We start from the raw sequence: 22,606 nt of genomic DNA on the forward strand, positions 1-22,606 counted from the left end.
ACTTTGAGTAATATTGAAAATATGTCACTTTTCCTCAAAATCAAATTACATTGAATCAAATATTGGAATAAAATACTCAACAATAAAATTTCGAGAAAAAATTTATAGATTTTTTTGAACTAAATGCCCCTTAAGAGTGTAAATGATATTTAAGTTCGTAAGTTATTTAGATTTAGTTAAGATAAAATTTAAATTTGATTTTATTATTATTGAGTTAAGTTGAACTCAAACACCTTGATTTATTAAGCAAATTAAGCTCAAGTATCATAATGTCTAACTCGGGTAACTCATAAACTTAATCAAAATTTTATATTTTAATATATTTTAATTATTTTAATTTAAAAATATTATTTTCTCTTTATGTATATTTATTAATTTGAGTTTAAATTTGAATACAAATAATTGAATTTGAAGTTAAACATTAGAATCAAATTTTTTAATTAGATACATAAATTTAATCAAACGAATTTAAATAACTTAATTTTTATATTAAATCAAACTTAAATTTAAAAATTAAAATTTGATTGAGCTCAAATTAAGTTTTGAATAACAAATTTAAAGTTAAACTTGAGTTTAAATTTTTTGCTTAAACAACTTGACTCAACCGAATTATGTTATGGCATGTAAACTTTAAAACGGTAAAAACTCAAAACTCAAGATTTTATTTTTGTTTTTTTTTTTATTGTTCATATTTTAAGACAAAGAAGATTTTTTTTTTTTTTTAAAAAAAAACCACAATCCAAAACTCAAGAAGATACGAGAAAAGAGAAATTTACGAAGTGATGAGATAAATTGGATTTGGCATTAGTTATTCACCGAACGTTACTAAAAAAATGGATAAATTATTTTGATTAAATCTTAACTTCATATAAGAATTATTTGAATAGATTCGATTCCTTTTTATTAATTTTCCATCAATCTTATTTTTCTACTTTCAATAAGTAGAATTGGAGTTTTTCAAGTGGGTTTGATAGATAGTATATGATTATTTATTACCTAAAAATGGATTAAAAAACATATCTAAAAATATTTAAATAAAATAAAATAGTTTTATTATTTTAATAATAAATTTAAAACAAATCTTAGCTCAAACAATGCAAAACGTTGTCGTTTTAACTGATGATTTCTTACTCTTATTCTTTTTCCACCTCCAAGCTCCGCCAACGCAACTCATGACTCATTATCCAACTCGAGACGGGTCTTCTGTCGAAAAAAATGGACTCATACACTTCATTACTAGAGAAAACCCGGGTTGCCCAACCGTCCTTCCAAAAATTCGCCGTAATCTCCATCTTCTCGAAGCTTCGAACCGCTCCAGTTCACCTCGGACCGGATTGCATTCCGGGAACCCAAGCCATCTCCCAATGCCTCCAGTCCTCGTCCCCCGCCGTTGTCGACCAGTCAGTTCGCGAGCTCTGCCGCCTCGTTTTGGACTTCAAACTGGACCTGTCTCGGGCCTTGGTGGATCTCCAATCAGCATTGGAAGGATCCGACCCAAAATTCGCCTCAATCTTCGTGAAATCATTAGGCTTCCTCGTTCGCATCGGGTTCGAACGTAGTAACGGGTCGTGGAAACCCGAGTCCCATGAAGATCACCCATTCATCAAGGTTTACATTAAGTTAAATTGAGTTATCATCATCATACCCATCCTAATCCATATTGTTGTTTTTTTAATTATTTATTTATGGAAATTTCAGATTCTTTCGAGTCGGAGAGAGGTTGAATCGGAACTTGTGAATCAAATTTTGTTATTTATGGCAAAAAATAAGGGATTGGGAATGGTCAAAGTCTGCGAATTCTTGAGACCTTTTTTGAACTTTTTGATTATAAGAATACCTTTCTCGGATTCTTCATTATTCTTGTTTGTTAGACAGTTAATTTCATCAATGGCATCGTTTTGCTGTTCAATTTGTAACGAGGCAATGCCAATTTTCAGATTACTTATAAATTGCCTGAAATTTTTCCCTCTCAAAAGCTTAGAGGTGAGTTTACTTATTACAACTTTCTATTTACTTGCTTGTTTCTTGTTATCCTCTTAACCCTGCTTGTGTAATCTATCAAATTTAAATTTAACTTTTGTTAGCAGCAGATACCTAATTTTTACTTATACATGGAATGATTACATGTTTCATTTAACTATATGCTTATTACATGATTTTGCCTTTACTTTTTACGAAATTTTTAATAAGCAGAAAGCAAATATGAAAAATAAATATATAAATGGCCTGTTAATTTGTTTCCTAGCTGAGTTTTGTTGATTAATTTTCAGATTAAAAAGTTCATGTCATGTTGAATGTGGGTTTTGCTTAAGTAAATTCAACTTGTTATGATTTCTAAATTTATTTCTCTTTTAAGTTTGGAATTTATGGTCTCTTTGAAGGTGCGTTTTTATTAGGTTCTACATATTTGAAACTTTTCAGGAGACCAGGAATTTTAGTTATGTAGCTGAATGTGTGGTTGACTCGTTTGTGGTGGTTTTGAGGCAATTGGTTGGAAAAGGATTGGTAAGTTTTAGAAACTTCACTTGTCATGCTGACTCTTATGTTTTTAAATGGAACTTGACATTTTTTAAATGATGCCACTGGTTTGCTTTTGTTGCCTTTTATCATTCCATATTATTTGTTTTTGGTCCATGTTAGCAGTTGATTACTGAAGCTCAATTATATGGGGTGGAGTTAATAGAGAATGTGCTTTCACTCCATACATCTCCTTACAAGCAGTCCGGTGGGACTGAGCCTATAGTTGAGTTATTAAAGCACATGTTGGCTGCCCAGAAAGATCTTGCACTGCAATACATACCGGAACTATCATCAGTAATACTATCCTTATCTGTTTTACTCATTGAATCTGAGCTTGAACATGAACAGCTCTCAATATTGAAATTTCTCCACTTTCTCTTGAAGTGGAAAGGTGAAACTGGTAAGCAATTTCAACATTGCTATGTTGATTCTATCTCTTGATGGGCTGTTAGTTATATCTTCAGAAATTGTTTGCTGTATACTGAATTTCTGATGTAGTCTAAACTTTTATTTCTGTATTTCTAAATTTCTAACTTAATTTTTACTTGATTATGAATCCATGCCAAAGAATTGTGTAAAATATTGATACATTTATATGTGACAACTGCTCAAATTTATTAGCTATCTTGGTATCTCAGTTTAATTTAGACCTCTGGTTTATAATATTTTGCTGCTTAAATATATATATATATATATATATATATATATATTGACCATTAACTATATCCTGGTTTGTGCTATGCTTTGCAAATCGACATATACGCTCTCTTTAACTTATGCTTGTGCATGTGGACAGTGAGAGGAATGCTGGATGACCTTTTGTCATTTATTTATTTATTTTTGGGTTGAATTCCTGGACTCTATAGCACTTATAATATACTCTTGCACTCACTTTTGTAGAATATGTCGTTGATGGAGCTGAATATTTACTTAGTGAAGAGCTTTTAGTTATATTTCCCATCATCAGCCTCATTTCATCTCCCTCTAAATCAGTTAAGGGAGCAGCAAATGATTTGCTTGTCCTTTTAGAAAGGCTTTTAGTAAAGTTATTGACGACTCCAAAGATTGAGCTAGCCAAGAAGAGGGGCTATCCATCTATTAGCAGACCTGAACTGATAGCTTACAGGCTTTTGCAACATTTATGGTTTCAGGTGTGTTCTTGTGATCTCAAGTTTAAAAATTCTATATTTCTTTTGGTGATAATGTTGAATGGAAGAATTAAAGTGTTTGTTTGCGGTCTATGTTTTCAATTAAATATTAGTTTTTTGTTGCTGGTGTTGAAGATCATAGCCAAAATAAACTTACCATTTACTGAAAATACTTATTTATTTGTTTTTTCAGTTTTTATAGGATACTCATCTTAATGATGTAAGAAAACAATACTGTTACTATTGGAAGCAAAAGGTGATCGAAGAATCATGCTATGTATTTTTTGTTTTTCAGGATCAATTTTCATTGACCAGTTCTTTTTTTATATGTTTCACTTCTGTTCGTGAAACTGATGTTGAAGAACTGCATGGTGGACCAAGATCTTGGGCTTATCACCTAAAAGAGCTTGCTTTATGGATTGTTGAGAGAAGAAAATCAGGTCTACCTGTGCCAAGATCTCACGAAATTTTTCTGACTGGTAAGATGCTTATAAATTTTCATTGTCCTTAGTTTGTGATGATGAAAGTATCCAGTGTATTTGCTTTAAAGGATAAAATCTTTATTTCATGTTTGTATTATCTGTCTTTGTAGAAATGCCCTTGCTACTTGGAGCAATTGCTTCTGTTTTGGTGATGCATCCATCGCATGGGAGTGCTGCTATAGATGCTTTGGCTTCTATTGGAATTATGGATCCAAAACTGGGTGTTCCTTTGTTGCTAGCCATTCTATTTTATAATAACATATTCACCAGAAAAGATGTTGTCTACCAGAATATGGTGGTGAGAATTCCTACTGACTTCCCCAAACACTGTGTGAACTCATCTTGTGCCATTAATGCAAGGCATTAGAGCCCCCTCCTATGATTTCTTTCATCTGTTTCCTTTCTTTTTTCATAATAAAATTTTGCAGCCAAAGCTTTTGGGAATGCTTCCATCACTTGCATCACAGTCTGGGATGATTCCACTTGTCGTTCAAACTTTCTTGCCAATGCTGCGCAAGGATGCAAAGCCGTAAGTGCTCTTTAGATAATCATTCTTCATTATCTTGCGGCCAAAGCTTTTGTACCATGACCTGAAGGTCATTATAGTATGCCATGCTTATAACACCATTACATGATATATTAGTAATTGCAGCACAGAAATTATATCCTCTTTCCAACTTTTATGACTGTTTTTAGGTGTTCTTAGGAGGGTGGCTGTTTATATTTTATGAGAAGTTTTATTCTGAGAAACAATAAGAACCCGATTTTAATTGAGAATTTTTGGTACTCATTTGCTTGCATCTTGATGAATTAAGCTCTATTTTTGTGATTCAATGCTGTTTTCTGATGAGTTATTAAACTGTTCATTTGCCATGAAGAATCTTCTTTAGCCTGTCTCAGCTTATACTTATTTCCTATTCAGAGTGTTGTATGCCACAGCTACTCGCTTGCTTTGTCAAACCTGGGAGATCAATGACCGTGCCTTTGGAAGTTTGCAAGTAAGCACTGTAGCATTTCTTCCCTTATTGCCTCATGCTATTTAGCCTTTTAGTGTTTCTATGTACATTTTATTTTTTCTAATATATGTACGTACATTTATATCTGTTCATGTACATCAGTGTGGCTATTAGTTTTTTTTTTTTTTTTTGGGTAAAAACAAGAAAAAAGATTGTGGTAATTTACTGCTGAGATGTTTTCAACTTCTCAATTTGCAAATTAACTCTATCTGGAGGACACTGCTCATTTGTGTTTTGGACATTTGCAACTGCTGATAAAATTGAATTTAACCCTGAATGGTCTAGTCTTGTAGACTGAGGTTGCAATTTTCCAAGCATTTGTCTAACCAGGCCTATGGCAGAGCACTATTGCTCTTGCTTTTTAAATAACTTGGTTTCTAGTTGGATGGGCCCTGCCAGTATAATCTAGTATTTGACCTTTATAGCATGCTTACCTGTATGTCCAAAATTTAACATCTTGTTTCAACTTTTGATTTTAAGAGAATCGACTCTTGCTCTAGGGCCTGCTGAATGCATGGGCCTGATAGTTGTGACATTTAGAAAATTTTGCGTATTTGTTTTCATACAAGTTCAATTGGAAATGCTTTTAGCATGTTCATCAGCCAAAAATAGAGTTTACATGTTCATGTTCATTGCTTTGCCTGTTGATTATTGGACACCTGCATTAGGGTGATTGACTGTTGTTCCGGCCCTTGCCCCTAGTTCCTCTGGCTGATGTATATGCTGTCTTTTAATTCTTATTTGTTTGCCCTCGGCGTATAGGGAGTATTACTTCCAAAAGGGTTCATTGAATTTATGTCTGAGAGAAATATCTGTATAAGTATGGCCATTTCCATTCGGGATGTTTGCAGAAAGAACCCTGATAGAGGCGTGGACCTTATCTTGTCTGTTTCGGTATGAATTTCTCTAGAGCTGTTTCTGTTTTATCATTCTTTTGCACCTTGTTCTTAGAGCCCTAATATTTTCCTCAAATTATCAGGCTTGCATTGAGAGTCCAGATCCCACAATTCAAGCTCTTGGTTTTCAAAGTCTTTCCTACCTTTGTGAAGCTGATGTGATTGGTAATCTTGATTTTCAAACTTGAAGATGCATTTTTTTCGTTTTCCAGTGTTTATTAGAGGATTAAATATTTTAAGTTCTTTATTTTCAGTTGAAAAATTCACTGTAAGATCTATATCTAGTATATATGTATTTGACTACACATAGTCGTAACATCTCTCCTTCTGCTGGCCTGGCTTAAAAGAACGGTTTTAGCATTCATGTGTCAATTTGCTAGAGTTATTGAACGCTATAGAGAAGATTCTAGCCTGAGTAATTATTTGCAATAATTCAATGCTATGATGCTACAGTGCTACGATTGATGCCAACTAATTACTTGCAAGAATTCAATGCTATCGCTATAATGCTATGATTGTTGCTGAGTAATTATTTGTAAATGTCCTTAATTCTATGATGCTATAATTGATGCTAACAAATTATAATTTCTAGTTTCTTGTTTTACTTAATTAATTGTTTGGCTCATTAACAATGTTATGTTCAAATTAATTTCTTGAATCAACTGCATATCTTGTGTTTTCCTTTTTTTCCTTGTAATCTTATTATGTGAGGTATTCTGAATGTATATTCTATTTATTTTATCCATTCAGATTTTTATACTGCATGGGATGTTATTGCAAAGTATGTGGAAGGCTATCACGAGGACCCAGTTCTTGCCTATAGGTAAAGATGTCTTGGTATTAACTGACAGACCAATTTCCTGATCATTGGTAGGAGGGGTTAGGCAAGGCTTGAGTTTTAAATAAGGTCAAATTATGAAATTAGTCCTGTGGTCTGGCCGGAATCAGGATTTAATCCCTGTACAAAAATTTGAACAAATCAAGTCACTCTATTTTTCGTATTTGAAATTTCAGTCCAAATTCTAACAGAGTTAATATCCCCCCATTAAGTTGCTGATGTGGATTTTTTTTGGCTGCATGGGCTTTTGATGTGAAACTTTTATGCCTAAAAATATGTGGTAAAAAAATCCACATTAGCAACTTAGTGATGGAATGTTAATTTTGTTACATTTTGGACTGAAATTTCAAATCCAGAAAAGTAGAGTGACTTAATTTGTTCAAATTATTGTACAAGGACTAAATTTTCGTTTTTGCCATATTACAGGGACTAATTTCATAATTTGACCTTAAAATAACCAGCACAGCATAGCCTAATGCAGTCTGCACATTATTTTCAAGCTGAGGAATAGCATTGAATATAATTGAATGATGCAGTAGCATAAGTCTGGGGCTAAAGATTGCAAAATGCTGTTCCAAGTCATAAGAGCAGGTCGATTTATGCCAAACTTGTGTAAGAATAAAAAAAAAAAAGAAAGAAGGGAAAATGGTACTTAGATAACTCCTGGTTTGTCGTGATGAAAATTTACATAATGATGCCAACAATTCTAGATTTCTTCTGGAAATATGTCACTCCTTCCTTGAAATGCTGAAGTTATCTTGGGTCCTAGCATATATGACAGTCAATTCTGATGCATATTTTGTGTGCTTCACAGTATTCTCTTTGTACAATACTATGTAAGATTTACATACTAATTAGATAAATTGTAATTCCCTCTTTGGATTTAAAATATTTCAAAATCTACTCCACTAATATTTGCTTATTGGCAGTGTCTGCCTTCTTTTAAGATGGGGTGCAATGGATGCTGATGCATATCCAGAAGCCTCAAGGGAAGTATTGAAGATTGTATGGGGTGTTGGGTGCTCCTTACAGATAGGTCATAATTTACAATGGGCAAAGGCAAAGGCCTCTGCATTCGAGGCCTTAACCAAATATGAGGTTTTAGTGACTGGAACCTTTTTTGTCTTACGCTTTTCTGTCTGTCTGTCTGTCTGTCTCTGTTGTTTTTGTGCTGTTTTTCTCTAGTGTATTATATTTTTGAGATACTCACACAAGAATCTCCTCTAAATTAATCAGTGTTTTTCCAGATACCAAGTAGTGTGAATAATATTTCAAATTTTAAGCATATGGTCATGGATCTGCTTCTTTCTGAGACAAATCCAGATGTACTTAAGGCTTTGGAAGGACTTCAAATCAAAATTATAGGACATGAGCATAGGTAATGAAATAGCTATGGTTGAACATGCTCATCTCTGTGCTTCACTTGCTCAAGAAAGTTGTCCTGATTCCTGTGCTCATAATTTTCTATCGACTTTCTCCAGCAACCGGCAAAGATTTGTAAAGGAGAAAAAGGTTCCAGCAAGTAAGATTGAGAAGCTGTTGGATGTCTTTCCACAGGTTATCTTCTCTTCAGGTATGGCGAGATTGGTTGTTCTACCTTCTTAGAGAAGTTTTGGTTCTTGGAAAAAGATTGGTTTGCGAACCAAAATCTTATTATTTGCCCCCTCACTCTTATGATATATCTGATGACAAGTGAGTCCATTAGAACTTAATTAGTTAAAGTTACTCCATCTGCAAAACAGTTAAAAATATTTCAACTCTTGCATTGAAATTTGGCAACATATTCTTCTCTAAAACCAAAACCCATGTTGCTGGAAGTGATTTATTTCATTCAATAAATTTAATCATTTAGCAGAGCAATGCATGTTGGTCTTTGTGTATTGATAGTTAGGGTTCTTAGTTGTAAGGTGCACTTATTCACTGGTGTAGCCATTTTTATAACCAATTCATTTGCAGGAAAAGTAAGTAATGATGGAGAGCTACCTGGTGCAGCCTTATTATCTGGTTCCTTTACTTCTAACAATTTGAGAAGCCAAGGCACAGCAAGAGTAGGATAATCTGAATTGTCAGCTTCTTTACATTAGAATTTACCATGCTTGTTAAGTCTGACATTCTCAAGGTTTTAGGGGTTGCAAGATTCCCATTCTGGATATGAAGATATGATGGTGCAAATAGCTGCATCTCTTCAACTGTCAAGAAACATTTTTGTTGCACTTCTTTCACTGCAATCATGGAAAGCCTTTGTGCGACGTTGGATGAGGGCTAATATCTTGTCCATTGATGCCAAAGTCTTGGTTATTGTTTCAGATAAAACTTCTAAAGCTGCTAGTGATATTCTGAAGGTTTGCAACTGCCTTTCTGCCCTTGCTGTTTTGTGTTGTATTTCAGTCATTTTCTTATGCCTCTTTCAAAAGAATGTATTTAACAAAAGTGATACTTGTTTGTCCCTAATTTTATGATGAAGAGCATGATGCGAGTTGCAGAAGAATCTATCCCAAGGTCTGCTGAAAATATTGCATTGGCAATTGGTGCACTTTGTGCGGTGAGATTTCAAAGTGATGCTAACTTCACCTATAGACTTATGAGATGCCATGCTAAAATTTTCCTTGACTGTGGAGATAGATGACAAGGATTAAGTTACTCTCCTACAAATTACAATTGATTCCTCCTGATGTTCCGTTTTTTCTTGCTATTGTTAGGTCTTGCCACCATCTGCCCATACCATTAAATCAACTGCTTCAAAGTTTCTGTTGGGTTGGTTGTTTCAGTATGAACATGAACATTGCCAATGGTCAGCTGCCATGTCTCTTGGATTGGTCTCAAGTTCCTTACATGTGACAGATCATAAGCAGAAATTTCAGAACATTAGTGGACTTCTTGAGGTAGTCTCTTTGATACTGGCTTTGACATTGTCCGCCTTCTTCCCTACATTGGGCATTGAAAATATGATTCATGATAAAAGAATTTAAATTCGTCTTGTTATCATATGGTACAGTCAACTTATTATAGAACGTGAGGAAGCGGTAAGAAGTTAAAAAGCAAGTTTTTTTATCAAAAGAATCTGAATATTGGAAGTGAGCATGGTATAACTGGTGTTTTAATCTCATTCCCCAAGGGTTTTCTTGTCTGTGGAAATTTGCAACTTGGCTGCGTGCTAATTGCTAATTATAGGTTCGAAGTACTGTCACTAAAGAAGGGTAGAGACCAGATCATTTTGGAACTATTCATTATTAGTTACTAATATGGTTTAAGAACAGTGTTATCTCATCTGCTTTAGTTATTAAAAGTTGAGTGTGAACTATGGATGTGACACTTTCATTCAATTTTGTTTTCTTACATAATGCTTATCATTTCCACATGCTAAGAGAGATGTTTGATTCATTCTCAGAGCTTGATCTTTATCAAGTTCCTCTCAGAGCTTGATCTCTCTCTCTCTCTCTCTCTCTATATATATATATATATATATATATATATATATATAGAGAGAGAGAGAGAGAGAGAGAGAGAGAGAGATTTTGGTTACAGGGATTTCTATTTCTGTAGAACCATTCCATCCTTACCATTCATATCCTTTTTTTTCCTCTCTTTGCTGAGTTTTTTTTGTAGATCACGCTATTAGGACATTCCTTGTTTTAGAAGAGTGAAAAGGAATAAAATGTTCAATGACGGAATTGTGAATTTCATAGTGTATGTATTAGGTGGAGGAACTTCGGAACAATTTTTGTAGTTGTAATCATTAGTTAAAGGGATAACTTGACGTGTCTTGAAAAATATTTATGGAATTATTAGCTGTTTATTTTACTGGAATTGCTTGGTTTCAGGTTTTGTGCTGTAGCAAAAGCTGCCTTGTAAAAGGAGCATGTGGAATTGGCTTGGGATTTTCCTGCCAAGATCTTCTTTCAAGAGTTGAAGCTACAGATGACTCTAATGCCAATGAAGAAAACCCCAAGATGCAGGAAGAGAGATTGTTAGGTAGAATAGTTAGAACATTATCTCAAATGTTATGTCCAGTTGCCGACTTTTCAGCCAATGCTCTAGAAAGTCTCTCTGCACATTTTCCAGCCAGCAGAGATGATATAGTTACTAGTATAACTTCTGAGTTGTTAGATGGTAATTGTGATGACTTGGAGGATGATATATGGGGCATATCTGGTCTTGTCATTGGTTTGGGGAGCTCTATTAGTGCAATATATAGAGCTGGCGCATATGATGCTGTGCTCAAGGTGAAAGAGTTGATCATATCGTGGATTCCTCATATGAATTCCTTGGTACAAAATTTTGGTTCAAGCAGTGAAAAATCTGAGATGCTTTTATCAGTAGGATCCTGTCTTGCACTACCCTTTGTGGTGGCTTTTTGCCAAAGAGTGGAAATGGTAGATCATAATGAACTGGACCATCTAGTCAATGGCTACATGGAGCTCATTTCTGAGTTATTGTCTGTTAATAAATCTGGCACCTTTCACAAGAGTTTGTTAATGGCATCAACCGCTGGAGCTGGAAGCCTATTAGCATGCATATTAAGTGAAGGCGTGCACTTTGTTGAAGTGGAACGTGTAAAACGCTTGCTTGAATTGTTTAGAAAATGTTACTCTAGTCCTTACCCTCCTATTATCCATTTAGGTGGGATGTTTGGAGTTGTTAATGCTTTGGGGGCAGGTGCTGGAAATTTAGTTGATTTTCATCCTTTAAACTCCTCTGTTCATACTGGTTATGATCAAAAGGTAGTTGTGTTATTCTGTTTATGTGACGTTCATGTGAGCTACCTTATGTTGGTTATTTTGTACTCACATACTTTGTCAGCAGGAACATTCTTATATTTCGGGTCCCATACTTGCGAATCCTGTTTGTGAAGAGCACTCAACATCATTGATGCAAGAGATTTTTCTTATTGCACAAAATTCTGATAACCAACAACTGGAACAAAATGCAGCGTGGGCAGTTTCATTTCTTCGATATCAACTCTGGTCCAGAGAAATATTAAATAGTGCTAATGGTACACAAACTGAATCTGTAGGCTCAAAATCTGTTTCACAAGGTGTTCCTGAGGACAGTGCTGTCATGAAGCTTGGTCTGTGGCTTAAATCTTTTAATCACACTGTGGTAAGTTTCCTCATAATATATGTTTTGATTGATGGTAACTGGAATTTTATTTTTCTGGGCTAAGATGTCCATGGATGCCTTTGTTGATTAGATATTCTTATGCCTTTATTCCAAGTAGCTAGGAAAGCCCGCGCCATACCTTAATTAATGGAGTGAGCTTTTTATTTATTTTCCCTAATCTACTTCACTTCTAGTTTGTTAATTTTTGTTTATAAATTCTTGCTCCAATAAGTTCAGACAGGTACCAGCATGCATATATGCACAGTAGCCACTATTTTAAGGTGCCTATCACTAGCTCCCAGGTTACCAACCTTGGATTGGGGTGCGATTGTTAGACGCTGTATGAGATATGAAGCTCAAGTCACTGGGTTGCTGGCATCAGATATAGCCTGTAAGGAAGGAAGCCTAAGGGAGGAATGCTTGCAGTTTGCCTTGGTCCATGCAAAGCAATTTGATACTCTCCTAACATTCCTTGATGAGCTATCTGACCTTTCTAGATTCAGGACACTTGAGCTAAATCTCCAATCTTGTCTGCTCAGTCATCTGGCTGACCTGATAAAATTATTCTCAGGTTCAAGGCTGGAGAAATTATTGGATGATGTGAGTAATTACTTGTCTTCAGTTACATCAGACCAAGTACATGATTCGGAGCAGAAAAGTTCATTACGAATTTCTTGCTGGAAGGGTCTCTATCAGTGTCTGGATGAAGCATCTCTTGACACTGTAGAATACATTAAAAATATTGAAAGGTGCATGGAAATGCTTTTTTCTTTGTTACCCACACCTCAATCTCCTGCTTTTATGGAAGTGAATCAGTTGAATTCGGTTGAGTGGTCTGAGGCAGTTAGATGCTTGGCAAAGGGTCGGCAGGGCTGGTTATTAGATTTTCTGCAGGTATGCACATTTCTTTTGTCCGTCTGTATTATTTTATTGAAGCAAAGGTTTTCTTGGAGTTAATTCCTTGCAAATTAATTGCCATTCCATTCTCCAATTTACACTCTTTTTGATCTCTTAACCATTTGCTCATCACAGGTTTCACATTTGCATTCAGTACAAAGAGATATCCAGTTTGTAGAAGTGCTAAGAAAGATTCAAGCTAAAGCCAAGCTAGTTAGGATCGGTTCCATTCCACTGATCGAGCTGGGAAAAATAAAATCTTATTTATTGAATTCAGAATCACTTGGTTAGTGTTCTTTTATATAAATATGAAATTTATGCAGATATGAAGTGTGAACAAGCCTCCAAAAAGAAGTTGTAAATATTTGTTTGTTGTCACAATGTTGAAAAGGGGGTTTGCTTTGGTGCTTTTCATTTTTTTTTTCTTTTATCTACAGCTTGAAGATTGTTATTCTGATGAATTTATAACATTTTGTATTCAGGCACCTGGGGTGTGCTTCTTGAAGTTGTAGCAACTTTGCAACATTCAGAAGGAAATGTTAAAAGACAATGGCTGGTTAATGCGGTGGAAATCAGTTGTGTTTCGAGTTATCCTACCACGGTAGGCACTTATCTTCAGATAAAGTTAACCTGGTCTGCTCTCCCTCTCCGCCATGCTCATATGTGCTCGCTAAATCATATTTCCACTACTGTGAATTTGGAATACGAGTATTTGTTTGATTTTGGTGGCTTGCCATTTTAGCCAATGCTTCAATTTGTTTAACCCTAATGCTTTTTATTTTTTAATCATATAATTTGTGCTAATTAAAGTTCTCCTTTATCCTCTTGCAGGCACTGCAGTTTCTTGGTCTTCTATCTGGTAGCTGCTGTAAATATATGCCTCTTCTTATTCTTGATCGATCGTCTGTTCTGAATGATCTGCCCGTTACCCTTACTTCTCTTCTCTCAGACCCCAATTGGGAAGTCATTGCAGAAACCTTTACCTCTTATCTTTTGACCTCGACAGAACGAATTTACAGTTGGGCTATAAAATTATCATCGGGTGATGATACACCCAGCTCACAACCTATTGACGACAGCGAAAATGATATGGCTCCGATTCTGTTGCGTGTGATGCATCATACTTGTGTTTCTTTGAAAGATTATTTGCCACTGGAGAAGCAGCTTAGACTCGCAAACATGCTGCTGGTGATTTGAGGTACTGCCATTGGAGTGAGGAGAAAAATACCCATAAAAATCAATTTGAAATATGCAGAAGCTTATTTGATCTTGTTGTATGATATGAGTTTCTATCGCTCACTTTTTCTCCATATATATGTGTATATATATTATGAGTAATATTTAATATCCCAGTTTTGCCCATATGCCCAAAGATTCTCATTTAAATGGGTGGAATTTGGGCCTAAAATGGGCCAAGCTAGATTGACGGGTAAGCCACCAACCCAAGAAATGTTTAATTCTAAAAAAATATCGAGCCGAGCTCTAAGTCCAACCAATGTTGGATTTCTCTGTACCAAATACGGGCTCATTCAAAAATATGAAGCTGGTCTTGGTCAACTGATTTTGAGCATCATTCTGATGGCCAGTTGTCATCCAATCCTAGATTGAGAGAGGTCGTCCGTGGGAAAGATAATTTAATACTATAATAATATTAGAATTGGGCCTCAATAATCTCTCCCTACTCGGCCTAAACGGTACAAGATAGCAGGCCTGAACAGACCCATTCTGAAGGCCTAAATAGGTTTCAGAAAATGGTCCATGAATAAATTAAAATGGGTCATATTTATAAGACCTGAGCCGAAAGTATTGGGCCTTTGGGCCTTTGACGAGCAATCCAGAACACGTATATCCCGAAAAGGTTGGGCCTTTAGTGGTCCATCAGGTCCCAAACATTGGGCCTAATGAATCATAGTTAACATTAAGAGACCAGAGAGTTGGGCCTGTAGTGGGCCATTGAGCCCATAAAGGCTGATTAACCTTCCCGGCCAACAAGTTGGGCCCTATTTGGGCCATGAAGCCCATGAAAGGCCGAAAAGATTTGCCTTCAGGGCTAAAAAGTTGGGCCTTTATTGGGCCATTGAGCCTATACGGGCCTAAAAGATTTGCCTTCCATCACGAGAACTGACTTAAAAGGTTGGGCCATTCGGTCTAAATGGGCTGTATTATGAGCCTAGATGGCCCATCCGGCCGATGAAGATTGGTCTTTTTCATCTGGTCGGAGCTTTCCTGCAAACGCAACAGACCTGGTTAAATCCAACTCATATTTTCTAATCATGGAAATATTTTCAGCGTTTCCGATCCTTTTCCATTAATGTACATTTTTTAGTTCAGCACCTTTCTCTTCTATTCTATGTAGTAAATAATAATTTTTTTTTTGAATTTGTAAATAATAATAATAACAGTAATAAGAATAATTAACAACTTGAAGCCTAATTCCCCATGGAATGCTCAATTCATACCATGAGAAAAACAAAAGAGCTTCCTTGTGGTAAGAAAGAGTAATAATCAGTTGCAGTGCAGAATAACATGTGAATTTTCAAGAATAAAAACTCTGCTAGATAAGGTAAAACCGAAATTGGAATCAGTTCCGAAAGATTTTTTCTTAAAAAATTTTAAGTAATCTCAACGTAAACTTTACTTTAATCCTCTTTTAGTCCTACAAAACTAATTTCAAAGGACGATACAATTTGCCACTCAAGTAGCTGTCATCCTTTTGGTGGCAATTAAAAGATAAAAACAAAAAAAAAATCCATTTTTTTTTACATATCCAATGCATGAAATAAGATATACCGGAAAATGAAATTTCAGTAACTGAAAATGCAGGACTCCTGAAAATTAGATTGAAACATTTTACCTCACTGTACAAATCCAAGAACAGCCCCCATCCTCAACATGTGCCGCCTTTAGGTGATTCTTTCACACTAGACGTTGGGGATGGACTATGCTCTGAAACTTCAGGCAATTCCACACGGTCGACAAAACTCTCTCTTTCTGAAGATTCCCCATTGCTTGAAGAACCAATTTCCTGAGAGACGCTACATGCTAATTTTTCTTCTGTCGCCTGGACATCAGCTTCTAAAGGCCCCTTTGGTGTGGAAGATGAAGTTTCTTTGCTACTAGGGTCACTGTTAGAATTGCTAGATGTCAGCCATGTAAACTGCAAATTATAGCTTTTCCAGCATTTACCATTTACATATGCCCTCTCTGCTGAGCGACGCGTGATGTAAGTTATAATGACTGAGCAATTCTTCAATGCCCCTGATCCCATATCATCATCGTTTTGCACATCTTCTAGCTCCACAGAAAATAGATCACCGTATTGTAGGAAGTGCTCCTTCAAAATATCAACCTAATTGCAGACGGATTTCAGTTACCTCTCATTGACAACAAAGAAAAACATAAAAGCCAACTGAGTTTATGCCATTAAGTGAAGACGTTTTTCATTTAGATCGAGGGGAATGACTTGTGCCTAGAATTTTAGGTAAGTTGAGGGGGCTAAGAACACCAGCCCCCCAATAAAGAAGTCATACTCCTACAATATGCCCAAGCGATTAAAATATTCAGAGGTTTTTTTTTCCTTGAAAAAATAAAAAGAAACAAAGCATAATTCAGTTATTAATAATCATGTAAACAGCACAAAAATATTAAAAACATTTGATTATACTCATTTTATGGGCAAGAACATAAAGCTCACCATTCATGATCACATGCCTTAGGCTATGCCTTCCGCCTTTCACCTTTGGAATAATTCATCATAACAAATATCTAGACATACTAAGAAGGCCCATTGTTTATGAAATGTGCTTCTTTTTATCTTTTCATTTTCAAAATGCAATTGGAGAATCAAGGTAAAACTTATCCTCATAAATGATGAAGCAAATACAATTTTCTCAGAGGATAAGGAGAGATTGACTCACATCTGCAAAACCAGAAGGCAATGGTGGGGTAACTCTAAAAGCAGTAGGTCGGTTGTCCAAATTGTATTTATTTGTCGGGAATGGATGCCCTACAGGCGCTGAAGGATGAGACTGCTGCTTTGAGCTCATAGATTCCTGCAACGGTATGGGGGTATTTGACTTTGGACTGTGAGACACAGCATTCTCCATTGATTTGCTCTTATCTGTCATCCCTATAGTGCACAGTGTTGCTCCAGAAGCACCGGGTTCAGAGGAACTTGGTGTTGACGCTTTTGCAGGATCAGCTATGGTTCCCACCTTTTGCCTCTTAGAAGCTTGCTCAGTCAGTAGATCACCCTTGGGACCACTAGACTGCAAAAGGTTGAAACAAACAAATGTTAAACCTGCCTACATTAAGGAACAATATCCCACATTTAAAATTATGTTCCGATTCATCAATCTCTCAACTCATGTCAGCATTTGTATGTAGTCAAACTATTAGAAAACAAAAGGCACACATGTTTGACAACACCCAATGGCTACCAGTGAAGTTTTTCAAATCACTTAACTACAGCATTCTAGTTTATTCAAATATACTATCAAAACATGCAAATTACTCAAGAAGCAGATATCTAGGAATATAGTATATTAAATTAAAGAAAGTCCCGAGTACTTGTTTCTCAAGTTTGTCCAACTGGCGCCGGAAGTCATTCCGCTTCTGTTCCAGCATTTCCTGCTTCTTGCGTAGTTCCTCTTTCATCTGCTCCAGTGTCTCTAGCTTTTTTTGCAATGGAGGTGGAATCTTGGGACCATTCATGCTAACAGGCTTAGGGGAATTCAGAGAAGGCACATCAGCACCATGGACAACATTGCTCTTAGATTGAAGACTATCCTTTCCTTTGTTAGAGGCAGGCTGAGCTGGAACAAGAGAAGCAGTTAGACCTCGTTGAGTTACAGATACACCATTGCCACTGTTTATGCCATCATCAGGAATGCTATCCCGATTAGCCCACCAGAGCTTAATAAAGCGGTTACCCATTACAGCATCAGGTGCCTTCAGAGCAGCTTCAGCCTCTTCCCTCCTTGAAAACTGGACGAAGGCCCGTTCACTATTTAATGGAATATAAATGTCAATAATCTCTCCAAACTTATGAAAATGAGAAAGAAGAGCCTCTCTTTTGTTGCTTTTCTGGGGAATCCCATTGACAAACAGTGTACGAAGTGCCTTTTGATTCGGTTTTCTGCTATTACACATACCATCAGTTTCTGACTTGAATGATGAATCCATAACTTTGGAGCCATCATCCTTAATGCCGGTCCGCTTTACCTGACAAGAAGTGCCTTGAGAGCTGGGAAATGCTTCTTGTTCTTCCTTGGCTTCATTCTCAAGATAGTCTGAGGGTGTGAGATCAATTTTCTCTTTTGTGTCTATTTTACTTCTTGAGCTACCAATTCTACCCCAAACAGACAAACTTGTGCTCTGTAACCCCGTGCTTCTAATTGGCAATTCATTATCAGCACTATCACACAACCTGCCATGATGACGATCAGATAGATCATCGTTTAGCAAGGTTTTCGTTTCATCAATCTTGGGTGAATGCAGTCCTGAGATTGCAGCTGATGCTTCAGGACCATTGTTATTCCACAAGGGTTGATCAGGATCATATAAATCAGCACCACTTGCACTAGTAGAACCAGTATATGCACCATTCAAACCTAAGGCATCATCAGTCATTCCAGGCTTGCTACTTTTGCTATGTATACCCTTGTTGTTCAGCAAATTGGTTGAAGGAGGAACACCTGAAGGTAATGATCCAGGTGCAGCAGGTGTTGCCAGTAGTGCACTTGGAACAGTAACAGGAAGGTTAAACTGTGACAAACTCTGCAAATCAGAAAACAAGTTACTGGTGAGTTGAAGAGATGGGTAATGCTATCTGTTTCAAGGTGATAATAAAGACTCAAAGCCAAGGAAGGTACTTTCCCACCAAGGCAATTTGGATTTCAGAACAGTGTATACATTTTGAATGAGATGATCAGTTAGATGATGCTATAAAGTGGAAAATAAGCCACTCCAGTCAATATAGATAGTGCAGCAAATAGCTATGATATTAGAAAAGTCTAATTGCAGAGATCTCTATTAATGCAGTACATTCAATCAATGCTTAAAGCAGAAAATTGATCTATAAGCATGAAATTTCTTGATTTGTGCAAGTAAACCCACCGTACTAACAGGGGCTTCCCTTCAAGAAGATACTTAAAGACCAAGAGTGATGGAAGCTAATCTAGCAGAAAGAGTAGAAGCATGTAATCTATCTGGTATGCCTGTTACTTTTATTGGTTAAGGGGTTGAAAAGTAAACAGGAGATCAGAAAAAGTAGAAGGAAAACTTTGAGGGGAAAATAGGATGACAGCAAATACAACAGTTACTAGGTGTCATTCAAAAATATTAGAAAGTAACAAGAGAACATTGTGCAGAATTAGAATATTTAAAATAAAACATACAGGAAGGCTCAGTCAAAAGAGTTCAAAGCTAAAATAAATGAAACCCCGCACTGTTGATAGTGCAGCATTAATACAGGTACTTTACCAACAAGCATTTAAAAGGTGTTAAAAAGGAAATATTAACACTCAAAAACATTTTGCAAATTATTCATCCAATACTCTTTGTTGGTAACCAGGTTTAAAAAAAGGATAAATATGGAAACCTCCTTGGCTGGTCCTTACTGAAATCACATTGCCGCATGACATGATTTTTTTTATCAATTTTGTAGAGGCTCATGGAAAACTGTATAAGCCACCACATGCAGAATCAAGATAGATGTTAGCAAAATGCATACCTGAACATCTTCAACAACAATACGATTGACACCATGCTCCATAGGGCACATGTCTCCTCTTAGACAAAATCCACGCTCCTCAAAGTCTCTACAACGTTGGTGAGGAATGCCCAAATTCAATGAATTCATCGGTGGCCTAAGCGCCCCTTGTAAACCAATAGGATGGAGTGATTCTAGGCCACCATTTGGTATTCCCGCCATAAGCCCAAAGGCACTCCATGATGGACTTTGTGCATTTGAAACATTTGGCAATCCCCTTCCTGCAAAGAGACTTGGAACAATAGATCCTGGCTGAACCATTTGAGAAGCAACACCAACTGAGTTGAACCTAGAATCACGTTGATTCCATGAAGAGTTGTCCCTTCCTCTTCCCCTACCAGGACCAGAATCTCCACTAAATGTTTGGTTGGACCTAATTCTCTGGTTCAGATCCAAATGTCCCCGGGGAAATGACGCTAATCCAAGGCGTCTTCTATCAAACTTAGATGTCAAGTCTTTTTCTAGAGGCAAACTGTTATAATTTTTCCAGGTTTCATCTGCTTGAGATTCATTTTCTCGGAAAGGATGCCCATTTTCAAACGGTTTATTGCGCTTTCTGCAAGGCCTTGTAAAAACTGGATCCATAGAATCTCTCTCTAATGATTGAGAGCATGTCTCCCGCCTACGATGCTTATGGTTGCGATCATCATCGTCCTCATCACTGACTTCCTTCTCCTCAGGATCACTAACGCAATCAGGAGGAGAAAGACCACCAAGATTAGGTGATGAAGCTTTCAGCTCCATTGGATCCCCTTGAAATAACTAATAAATCTGAGTTATTATACAGCATGCAAAGTTCCAAACCCTAACCAAATGCAGCAGTCAAATAACTTGACGAGCACTTTGAAAGGAAAACCTAAGAATAGGGGAAAGAATTAAGGTAGGTAATACCAACATAAAACAGTATGGAAGAAAGCAATTTATGCAAAAAGAAAATTAAATTTGCAGATCATAAGCACATTTACATCAGAGTGCTTGAGGGTAAAAGACACATATTAACATTCAAAAGAAATAAAAATGTAGTAATCCATAGCATCACAGGCAACAGAACATAAAGTACAATACAACCATTATAACTAGAACTACAAAGGACTCAAGCAAGAGATTAAGTGGTAATGCAAATAAGCCCCTGTATATAAACAAACATGCATTGCACCAAATGCTGGTTTAACAAGCAGATATAACAATATGGTACAGCTATTAATCCATCAACTTATCAATCCATTGTCTTGCTTGATATTGTGTTTGTTCCTAAAGCCAACTAATCTGTTTTTGATCAATTTCTAATCCACTTATTATAGCAACCACATGCCCAAATGAAAGTTTATATAGCCCACAGTCCCAAAACCATAAACCAATTTGGGCAGCAAGGCCAGTGAGCTAGCCTCCATACAAGTTGATATCATTTCCAATGCCTTTCAATGAGGTTCCTAACATTGCAATAACTCCATTTGTCACACCAAGAGTCAATTAAGAAAGATTAAGTTTAATGCAAACAAACTGTATTTTCATAGTTTTATGATGGGTTGTTGCCACAGGCCCATATCCAATATTAGAAGTCAGTTTTCAGATTCAAATATATCAACAGATGTTACAGAACACAAACACAGCTGTGTCACTATAGTTTGACTTTGGAAAGTTGGAACATCTGACATCTAATAATACTCTTTGGTCTCCATCAAAAGCATCTCATCACTAAGTTAAGAGAACAATCTTCATGTTGTATTTTCTACAAAATATGACTAGCATAAACTCCAAAGAAGACCTTGTGATCAATAAAACCAAGTTATTTAAATGCCTTAAACCAATACTAACATAAACACCAAAGAACATGCTGACTAAACACTAAACCAAATGCATTTAACAAAAAACAATATCTAAAAAACCGATGTGGTTGTCATGCTCCTTAAGCTCATATCAGAGCTAATGTTACAGAAAATAGTTATAATACATCTATGGAACTTAATTTTCGCTCAACAAGCTGCAATGTTATCGTATTAGCATATACCAAATCAAGCATATCCACAAGTTAATAAACAACAACTTAACCAAATAATAAACCGCAATCAACCTAGAGCACGCAATTGTAAAAATAACTTACAATCATTCACACACCAATAAAAACTAAATCCTAGGACATAACAGTCAGCTCCAACTCAAAAAATCATTGCTCCATAATTCAATTCAGCAATTGTACATTAAAATTTAAAATCGACTTTCAATGACCCAAAAATTTCATGATAACTCATTTCTTTGCTGAAAAGTTCGATAAAAATCTCCAAACTGCTTAAAACTGCACACCTAAAGAAAATCTGGCGCCCAATTTTAGTCGAGAATGAAGAAAAATAACTAAGGAAGCAAAACCTAATCCTAAAATTTCTAAAAATATATTAAATTGAGCACCTAAACCTACGGATTTTCACAGTTTAAAACAAAGAAATGCCGTGTAAATCCAATTCGAATAATTAGAAAAAAAAATAAATTATCTAGGTTTCGCAGAAAAAAAATAACAAAAAACGATATATTAGTGAGGAAACAAAAAAAGCTTACGGAATATTCTAGAAGAATAGAAGGAGCGATGTCTTCAGGGCTATCATTTTGATTCCGGATTGAATCCGGCTATGCGTGGAAATGAGAGAGAGGTAATTTAAGACGCTATGGAGGGGTATTTCTGGAAGAGAGAAAAAGAATAAGACGGAGAGAAGGGAAGGCGGGGTAGGGCCGGATCGTAATAAATTGATAATCGAGGGGTAGTTTTAATTTGGAGGTTGTGCGGTGGAAGAGATATTGTGAAAGAGAAATAGAGGGGGTTTATGAGAGTATTTTGAAGGGTTTGAAGAAGCTGTGAGAAAATAAAAAATAAAAAAAACGAGATTTTTGAGAGAGGAGGAGGAAGAGGAGAGACGAAGAAGTCTGAAAAAAGAGTAAATGAATATT

The 22,606-nt window shown here is 36.1% G+C and overlaps 2 protein-coding genes across 12 annotated transcripts; one reads left to right on the forward strand and one right to left on the reverse strand.

Moving 5' to 3' along the window:
• Positions 1-1,156: 1,156 nt before the first annotated feature.
• On the forward strand, positions 1,157-14,259 carry RST1 (ARM repeat superfamily protein). Of its 4 annotated transcripts, none has more exons than XM_022894818.2 (25): positions 1,157-1,608; positions 1,699-1,983; positions 2,422-2,505; positions 2,641-2,920; positions 3,421-3,671; positions 3,964-4,147; positions 4,261-4,448; positions 4,579-4,679; positions 5,073-5,148; positions 5,929-6,060; positions 6,146-6,227; positions 6,813-6,885; positions 7,830-7,998; positions 8,148-8,278; positions 8,382-8,473; positions 8,857-8,948; positions 9,027-9,242; positions 9,365-9,442; positions 9,600-9,782; positions 10,722-11,621; positions 11,704-12,000; positions 12,238-12,894; positions 13,033-13,183; positions 13,380-13,530; positions 13,729-14,011. In XM_022894818.2, the coding sequence occupies exons 1-25, from the start codon at positions 1,216-1,218 to the stop codon at positions 13,808-13,810; spliced, it is 5,328 nt and encodes a 1,775-aa protein (XP_022750553.2). In that variant the 5' UTR covers positions 1,157-1,215; the 3' UTR covers positions 13,811-14,011. The 4 variants fall into 4 exon arrangements, with proteins under 4 accessions (XP_022750553.2, XP_022750548.2, XP_022750549.2 ...); XM_022894813.2 differs by having other exon boundaries at positions 1,160-1,608; positions 13,380-13,498; positions 13,729-14,259; XM_022894814.2 differs by having other exon boundaries at positions 1,160-1,608; positions 2,644-2,920; positions 13,380-13,498; positions 13,729-14,259.
• A 259-nt stretch (positions 14,260-14,518) lies between these two features.
• On the reverse strand, positions 14,519-22,574 carry LOC111300937 (zinc finger CCCH domain-containing protein 41-like). Of its 8 annotated transcripts, none has more exons than XM_089747534.1 (6): positions 22,220-22,574; positions 19,631-20,421; positions 17,467-18,675; positions 16,815-17,165; positions 15,752-16,246; positions 14,519-15,123 (listed from the first exon to the last, which is right to left on the reverse strand). In XM_089747534.1, exons 2-5 carry the CDS (start codon positions 20,411-20,413, stop codon positions 15,785-15,787), a joined length of 2,805 nt encoding a protein of 934 aa, XP_089603660.1. In that variant the 5' UTR covers positions 20,414-20,421; positions 22,220-22,574; the 3' UTR covers positions 14,519-15,123; positions 15,752-15,784. The 8 variants fall into 8 exon arrangements, with proteins under 8 accessions (XP_089603660.1, XP_089603659.1, XP_089603658.1 ...); XM_089747533.1 differs by having other exon boundaries at positions 19,631-20,431; XM_089747532.1 differs by having other exon boundaries at positions 19,631-20,474.
• Between the last annotated feature and the right edge of the window lie 32 nt (positions 22,575-22,606).

The sequence above is a fragment of the Durio zibethinus genome, chromosome 18 (assembly GCF_047325235.1).
Source record: "Durio zibethinus cultivar Kanyao isolate XHJ-2024 chromosome 18, ASM4732523v1, whole genome shotgun sequence".
Lineage (NCBI taxonomy): Eukaryota > Viridiplantae > Streptophyta > Magnoliopsida > Malvales > Malvaceae > Durio > Durio zibethinus.